Source organism: Antedon bifida, chromosome 4 (assembly GCF_963402885.1).
Source record: "Antedon bifida chromosome 4, ecAntBifi1.1, whole genome shotgun sequence".
Taxonomy (NCBI): Eukaryota; Metazoa; Echinodermata; class Crinoidea; order Comatulida; family Antedonidae; genus Antedon; species Antedon bifida.
Window position 1 is genome coordinate 2,779,298 of NC_136229.1, and position 9,132 is coordinate 2,788,429.

General features: G+C 34.3%; 1 protein-coding gene across 1 annotated transcript; it reads right to left on the reverse strand.

The window, feature by feature from the left end:
* Positions 1-557: 557 nt before the first annotated feature.
* On the reverse strand, positions 558-7,224 carry LOC144841242 (polyadenylate-binding protein 1-A-like). Its single transcript, XM_078697499.1, has 11 exons — positions 6,716-7,224; positions 6,184-6,377; positions 5,676-5,794; positions 5,144-5,378; positions 4,210-4,443; positions 3,531-3,737; positions 3,152-3,302; positions 2,714-2,845; positions 2,462-2,601; positions 1,951-2,178; positions 558-1,448 (listed from the first exon to the last, which is right to left on the reverse strand). Exons 1-11 carry the CDS (start codon positions 6,909-6,911, stop codon positions 1,365-1,367), a joined length of 1,920 nt encoding a protein of 639 aa, XP_078553625.1. The 5' UTR covers positions 6,912-7,224; the 3' UTR covers positions 558-1,364.
* Positions 7,225-9,132: the final 1,908 nt, after the last annotated feature.

The window sequence follows — 9,132 nt, forward strand, 5'->3', positions numbered from 1 at the left end:
TAAGGACTGTCTACACGATGAACTGTGATTGTAAAGCTCCATCTACGCTATCAAAATTTATGGGACAAAAAATGTGATGTGCCCATATATGGACATGATGATGTCATATCACTACCATATTTGGGCATATATTGTTATATAATCACTTTTTTGTCAAATTAATTTGATAGTGTAGACAGTGCTTAATATTATTTTCCGATTGGCACAGTTGACTATGTGCGTAAAGCTCTGTCTACAAACTAGTTTGATAAAAAGGGTGTGTTGTGCCCAAATATGATCACATTTTTTTGTCAAAAACTTTGATAATACACTGTCAAACTACAGTAGTTTGACAAAAAGGGTGTGTGTCTACATATGGTAGTGGTATGCCCAAATATGATCACATTTTTTGTCACAAACTTTGATAGTGTAGACAGAGCTTAATGTACAGTTTTCTATCAGATGGTCGATTGATTATAGCTGCCTGTAACATATAGATACACGGTCGACCATGCGGATAGCCTCCATGCTAAACATTGGCAAAACACTGAATTCCAAACAAATAACGACAAAACATATTATATAATTGTATGATTTGCTTTTTATTGTATTTTCAAGATAATTTCACCCAACATTAGTACATGTAAATGACTTAGTACAAAAAAAATATACTAGTTTTATACTTCACAATACATCGAGATTTAAGATCTCCTCCACACAAGACAGAATTAGTGGTACAATGAAGAACACAAGAAATAATGTCAAAAACCACATAACAAATAAACAATGTTTGTGCTGTGTTTAAATAACTACAATTATATAGTGAATTTGTATTACCAACAACAACGTCTATTAACATAAGTTGGGCGTGGTGAATGATTAAATTAAATATTGTAGTTCATTTTTTTGTTTAGTCTATTTAATGTAAAAAAAGTATTGTCAAAAAATGAACGAGGTCACATGTATACCTACTTTGTTTTAGTAAGCAATATTTTTATGGTATTTTTCTACAGATTTTTCTATTTTTATGTATTTTATATATTTTTTTTTAAAGTGATTTCTTTTTATTATAGATAGCATAGCTTTCAGTTACTTTAGAGTCTGCATTTAAGCATGTTTTTTTTTATCATCAACATCTACTGGCGTGTTCAACACCATTTCCTATTTTTCATTTTTTTTGTGTGTCCCATTTTCTTTCATATTCGTTTTGTAATTATAGCTTCTCTGTTTTGTTACTTGGCAGTTGTTTGTTTTCAAGATATTTTTTACCGTTTTTATGATTTACTTTTACCATTTTTTTAGCTTTTTTTCCTTATTTTATATCTTTAAAGGAGAGTCGTATAGTAGTTTTCTTATTTTTTTTTTTCTCGGATATACTTGTAGTATTACTGAGCAGTAGCTACAACGGATGGTTTGCCTCCAGATTCTTTGGCTTGGTGAGCCTTCAGAACAATTACAGCTTCATCAACCTACAAAAACAAATGCATTATGGGTTAAAACAAATGCATTATGGGTTACAACAAAAACAAATGCATTATGGGTTACAACAAAAACAATGAGGATATAACCACTGTAACAATCCCTGACAACAGCTACCCATTACTTACTATTTCCGAGGGATGCCATCAATTGTTTCTAAAGCTCTGTCTACACTATCAAACTAGTTTGACAAAAAAAGTGTGATGTGCCCAAATATGGTAGTGATATGACATCATGTCCATATATGGGCACATCACATTTTTTGTCACATTAAGTTTGATAGTGTAGACAGAGTTTAAAGCGTGGTTCCCACTAGAGACGCAATGCAATGATGTACGCGCAACGCAAACAAGTTCACCAATGACAAGCCACTGTTCGAATAATCCATCGCTTTTGATTGGTCAAATCACCTACGTTGCGTTACATCCTTGCGTTGCTAGTGGGAACCAAGCTTAATGTAATTTGAATCAAATAAAAACCACAACAGCTTACCTTAGCGGTCAAAGAGTCACGGGATTCCAACATGTGAAGCAACTCAGCATTGTCAATCTCCAGCAACATGCCTGTAATTTTACCAGCTAGATCGCCATGACTGGGCTGAATGATATGGTACAAACGCTCCCCTAACATCTGCTTCTGTTCCTGGGGGTTTGCCTGGGCCAAGTTGGACGCAGACAGTGGCTCCTGGCCTGGCACTTGTACAGCTTGCTGTGGTACTTCCTATGAAGCAAAAACAAAAATAACAATTTAGTACAAAGACTAATAATGGATTACCTCACACAGTATGATTGCGATCCAAGCCCAAAGCTCTGTCTACACTATCAAACTTTACGTGACCAAAAAAATGTGATGAGCCCATATACAGACATGATGTCATATCACTACCATATTTGGGCATATCACTACCATATTTGGGCACATCAAACTTTTTTTTGTCAAGCTAGTTTGATAGTATAGACAGAGCTTAATGACTGGTAGATAATTTTCTTTAGACAATACTTACCACAGGTATGCCAGTACTCTGTCCAGGAACAGGCTGGTTACGTACAGCGTTGGCGTATTTCACTGGGCGTGGCTGAGTTGACACTGACTGCATGCCACCGGGTGTGGCTACACGAATAGCGGTCTGAGGGATGACTCCACCTGTAAGGGAAACATGAATACATTATCTAGTGTATAAGCATTTATAAAAATGGCCTATGACCTTGAATTGTACACTATATATAACTGAGAAACTCAAATGTTTTTTGCTTACCTGGAACACGTTGCTGTTGGTGCTGGGGGATGGGGACTCTAGCAGGGTTGGCAGTGCGGATAGCTGGGTTTCCTCCTCTAGGGGCAAATTGACGAGCGTTTGCAAGTGGTTGAAAACCGGCATTTGGTTGAGCTAAAAACGAAATGGAAGAATTTTTAATTAAACCCTATGTTTAAAAAGACTAACATCATATACCTATTGGTAGGTAGTCATATAGAGGAAAATGTTTTTACTTCTTAATTTTCTTTATTTTAGTGTTTAGCCAATGCTTAAACTCTGTCTACACTATCAAACTAGTTTGACAGAAAAGTGTGTGTGTGCCCAAATATGGTAGTGATATGCCCAACTACAATAGTGATATGACATCATGTCTCTATATGCTTAACACAGAAGTACTCCAACCACTCGAGTGTGGTAGAAATATAGATTAAAACTGACCTGGTCTAGGCTGGTTAGCACCTGTCCAACGTTGGTTTCTAACTGGGGCCATTTGACTTGTTGGGTACAATCGTGCAGGTGGTGGTTGAACAGGCTGAGCAAAGTACCCAAAGCCAGGATTGAAGACTGGGTTTATCTGCTGTGCATTACCCTACAATAACAAAAGGTGTGGTTGTTAGTACACAAGTGCATCTATGGTTTTAGAATAAGAGTTTTGAATAGTGAAAATGTTACATCTTCAAATCCATTTTGTATTCTATTGCATTGCATATATGGAAATTTTATTCTGAAATAAAGTGATCAATCAACAGTCTCCGTGTAAAATGACATAGCCAGTACTATAAGATTTAATTAATGAATATAATAATTTGTGACTTACCGGAACTCTAATACCAGCAATGCGTTGCATATGTTGTGCAGCCAGCTGGGCTTTACGATCTTCCTTGCGCTGTGCCAGAGCCACGTATAAAGGTTTAGTTGCAATGATCCTTCCATTCATCTCTGTTACTGCTTTCGTTGCTTCCTCGGGAGACGAGAAGCACACAAAGCCAAAGCCTCGCGAGATTCCTTTCTCATCACTCATAACCTTAAACAAAAATTAGAATATATGCAAGGTCTAGCATACACTTCTAAAGTTTAAATAAACGGCAATCAACTGTCTGATGGCGGGGCCCACCCCCACTCTTTACTGTTTTGCATGCGCGTGATAGTGGTACCGTAATACGTAGCCATAACATCAGCAAGGGCTCGAGGCTCACTCGCTCCATGGTTCTGGTGGTAGAACAAGTCTTCTCTGATAAGGACTATAAACAGTAGGTCCAGTGTACACAAATGCTCATGTGTACTTTAAAGAACCTAGTATATCTTTCAAGATGAGTAGGGGGTTTGCCCCGGTGTACTAGTTTACACTGCCAGTGTCACACACAGACACTACTTTAAAAGTATGCGTTCTAGTACGCCTCCTAGTTCCGTAATAATCAATTTGTTGATTGTGGAACTCACGACGATGAAGATGGGCCTAAATTTACATTTTTTGTTATCCATATTTTCAGAATTACCTTTGCACTTGTAATAGTACCAAACTTCTCAAACTCTTTCTGCAGTCTCTTGTCGTCGATCTCATCATCTAGGTTTTTAAGGTAAAGATTAACACCTTGAAAGCGGTTGATTCGTTCTGCTTTTAGTCGTTCATACTTCTGCTTAAGTTCCGCTTGTCGTTCAGCTTTCTTCTGAGCGCGCCCGACGTACAATAGACGACCTTCAATATCGGTGTTGTTCAAATCTTCAGTTGCCTGAAACATGCACACAAATTGAATTTTTATTACAGTAAAACTTTAAAAACTAGCTGTATGTACCCTTTATAAAAGTCAGTTCAATTTGGCCTAGTTTAAATATATTACTGGTTCGTGTAAAATCAAGCTATGAAGTGCTGGATTAATAATCTGAAACTGTTACTGTTAATATAGTATAGCCATCAAGTATGCATACATTTTTTTAAAGCTATGTCTACACTATCAATTTTTTGTGGCAAAAAAACGTAATGTGTCCATATATGGACATGATGTCATATCACTACCATATTTGGGCACACCACACAAGTTTGATAGTGTAGACAGGGTTTAATGATATTGGATCAGACAGTATGAATACTAAACTTCCATTTTTTTTATGTCAATATAAACTTTGGAATAGATATCGTCATTTCCATATCATTTATTAAAATCCATTGCATTTACTAGATGGTACACAGGACCTGGATAATTAATTTAACAACTAGCTAGCTAACTAGCATGTAATCATTTGTACTAGGCATTGCATACGGCTAGTTCTACCTCAAAGATCTGTCAAATATGGTAGTGATATACCCAAATATGGTAGTGATACGACATCATCATGTCCATATATGGCCACATCACATTTTTTTTTTGGCACATAAAGTTTGATAGTGTGGACAGAGCTTTACACGGATGACCTAATCATTCATACAATTACCTTCGATGCAGCATCATGATCTTCAAAGCTTACAAAACCGAAGCCTCTGCTCTTTGAACCGTCATCACGCATCACTTTAGCACTGACGATCTTTCCGTATTTACTAAACATGTCAACCAGTTGATCGTCTGAGACCTCGTCGTTCAAGTTCTTGATAAAAACGTTTGTGTAACTCTTCATCTTATCTCCCATGTCGGCGTCTCTGGCTTTACGAGGAATCCAATGTCCTACATATCTATAATAGCAACATTTTGAAATCATTCAATCAACAATTGAGTGTATTTGTTAATACTTCACAACATATTTCATGTCCCAAGAAATAGCAATACAATAAAATTTGATAGTACAAGTTTAAATAAAGATGTATTGTCCCCTGAACCAACTTTTTTTAATATGCCATTTTAATGTCACACAATAGTTGTGATAAGTGATTTATTAAAACTACAAAATAGTCTGATTTTCATTAATCTTTATTTTTAATGTTTTTGGGACAATACATCTTTAAAACTTAATGCAAATTTACTGTACTTACACTTTCTTTCCGTTAAGCAACATGCCATTGACTTTACTGATAGCTTTTGAGGCAGCATCTTCAGTCTCAAAATGGACAAAACCATAGCCTTTGGACTCATTGTTTTCATCACACTGAATCTGCAAAACAGGCAAAAAAAACACCATTAAATCAAACATGATTGTATATTGAGGTTCTATTTATTATTTGACTGCATTGAGATGCCTAGTGTATACAAAATGGACATTTTTATGTAAAGAAACCAAAGATTGATTATTAATATTATATTACACTTTAATGTATTGCTTTTTCAGGTTCAAAGACTTCAAAAGACAAATTAATTAATCTCGATATTAACATTATTTATTCATGATATTACATGTGCTCGACAATATTAAAATCCGCCATATTGCTACTGACACGCCTAGAGGGCGCTATCATTCATATTTTCTAAAGATGCTTTTGTAACCGAGGAAAAGTGCTGGAAAAAGAATAAAGATTAAATATTATATACAGGCCTCATATTTACCTTACAAGACAAAATGTTACCAAAAGCCGAGAACGTATCGTACAGAGCTTTGTTATCAATTGACTTGTCCAAGTTCTTAATGAAGACGTTTCCCATGCCAGTACGACGTAAAGTCGGATCACGTTGGGACCACATGATACGGATTGGCCGACCTTTGATAGCGTCAAAGTTCATCGTGTCAAGGGCTCTTTCAGCTGTAAAAAAAAAACAAATTTAGTTACTTTTTTTAATATACAAAAGATACATATAAATAAAGAAAGTTTAGTGAAATAAAACCGAAACATTAGGTCAAATTCGTTAAGTTTTGTTTCCACTATTTATTGTTCATTACAGTTTCAGTTTGTTAATCTATTTCAACCAATTGTAGGAAGTATACTGCTGTGATTTTGGTTTCTTTAATTTATTCATACTTTATAATTATAGATAGACTCAATGTTTCTTTATATATTTTGGAAGATAATTATGATCTTCATTTGTCTCCAAAATAACACAAATTACAAACTTTTTGAATATCTAAAAATGAGTGACTTACCGTCTGCGGCCTGCTGGAAATTTACGTAGGCGTAGCCGAGAGAACGTCTGGTGATGGCATCACGACACACACGAATGGATAAAATGGGCCCAGCTGTAGAGAATTTTTCGAAAAGCATAGCTTCTGTAACTTCAGGATTCAAATCTCCCACATATAAAGAAGCAATGGGGTAGTTGGAAACTCCTTGTGCATTCATCTTGATGGATTGGTAACGTGTTTATTACAAACTGAAATAATTTGCGTGACCAAGTTGAAATTGACGAAATACGAATTCTTCCAATATGGACGGTTGTCGGTTTTTTTTCAGGCAGTTATTTCGCTACTATATGACTCTCCTTTGATAGCTGTGATACTCAAAAATCTTTAATGTTTTACTTAACTTACAACTGTTTTTTTTGTGCTTGAAATACCAAATAACAAAATGTTTTAACGGGTCGTGAAGCAATTTTTTTGCTCACAAGCCTCGTTTGAGAAGCGTAATCCAGAAAATGTAAGGGACGAAAGGCTTTTTGCCTCACATGGTTGCTTTATACCGCCCGTTTTAAAAACGATATAAATGCTTCCGCAAAATAGTTCGTAGAATACTATAAAATAGAACATTTTAAAATTATATACCAGTTTACTTGAAATAAAAATATTTAACTATAAAACCACGTTTTATTTTATATTCTTTAGTATATAAAATACAGTTTATATTATAAAAACTAATGTGAAATGTAGCGTATTAATATATCACGGCCTTGTTACACTGGCATGGACCACATCACTAAAGAGGGCGGTATTATAATTTTATGAAAAATCAGGCAGTCGATCTAATATTAATATACCATGCCCAGTAGGGCCTACCAGTTAAAATCCTTTCTCTCACTTTTGAATGTATCAATACGTACACGTAATATTATTATATAATTATTCAGTGTTCATTTTTAAAATGTTAACTATCCAGTATGCATTGAAAGTTAATATCCAGTAAGACAAACATAAGTTGGAAACTGTCGTTGACGCCAATTATTTTGTCACAAGAAAATAATTTTAAATAATTATATTAAATTCAAGAAGTAAGCCACACACCTCTTAGGCCATTGTCTTTTACAAAGGATCAGACATGTAGACCGTTCGTGAATGCCTTTGTTCTTGAAGAAAGGAAGGGGACAACACAGTTAATGAGAATTATTATGATTTTAAGACAAGGGACATGGAAACACGCTGGCGCACGGAATTTAAATCATAAATTATTGATCACTCGAAGCAAACTTTCCTTGACTGCCTCTGTTGAACCTTTTAATATAATTTTTTTTCCAAATTATTGAGATCGATTAAATACTAGACGATTCTATGCGAGATTCAATGTCTATGATAAAATCGAAAAACTCCCCTGATTGAGGGGTAAGTTTCGCGCATTATACTAAAAAAAAAACAGAAACAAAACAATAGGGCCTACTCTTCGGTTGTCAAGACTTGTATGTAGTGTTCTTGATAGAAAACAATGAATTTTAATTATTTATAAAGTTCAAAATAATAAAAATTAATAACTTTAGCGCTCAGAAACTGAGAGAAGAGCTCAGTTTATATAGAGCGACGAGATACTTCGGCACACATTGAAGATACAGATATTAACTCGAGATTTTATTCAACTTCTGTGAGGTCATCAATATATCGATTTTCTAGACATGCACTATTTTAGTATAGCTATCAAAAAAGGATAACTTAAAACTTGCAGACGCTCGTCAAAACAAACAAACCGTCATGGTATTTCATAGTTTTTTTGGGGGTATATTTATCTCTTTAAAGTTCCTGCAATAGTTTTTTAGCTTGTTCATGGTCGTGAATTCGAAATAAAAGCAAAATTTAAATTTAATTGAAAACAATATGCCTAGACTTGGCAAATGCTTTGGAAGCCATTTGGCAAGTATTAGAAATTGGAAGTAGGCTATGTTGTCGTGTCGTGAAAGCAAGGAGTTGTAAATTACAACTCCCTGTTGAAATTTAGTCCCTATAATATTAAAGATATATTGTCCCACTAAAAAATATTTTTTTACATTTTTTTGTTGTTGAATATGCCATTTTAATATCACATAATAGTTATTCACTTTGACCAAAAACTTGATTAAAAAAAAAAACCATTTTACACCAAAAAAATGCAATTTAAAGCAAAATATACCTAAATTGTTTTCGGTTGAAATTAACCATTTCTTTTGTCTTTTTATAAAGTGAAATAATTATTTTTGATGATTTTTTTTTCTACAGAAGTGAATAACTTTATTAAAACTGTGAACTTGCCTATTCAAAATCTGATTTTATTAATCTTTATTTTTTCATGTTTTTGGGGGACAATACATCTTTAATAATCATAATAAGTATAATAAAAAATAATAATAAAAAATAATTTTAAAAAATGAAAAAAAAATTATAAAAAA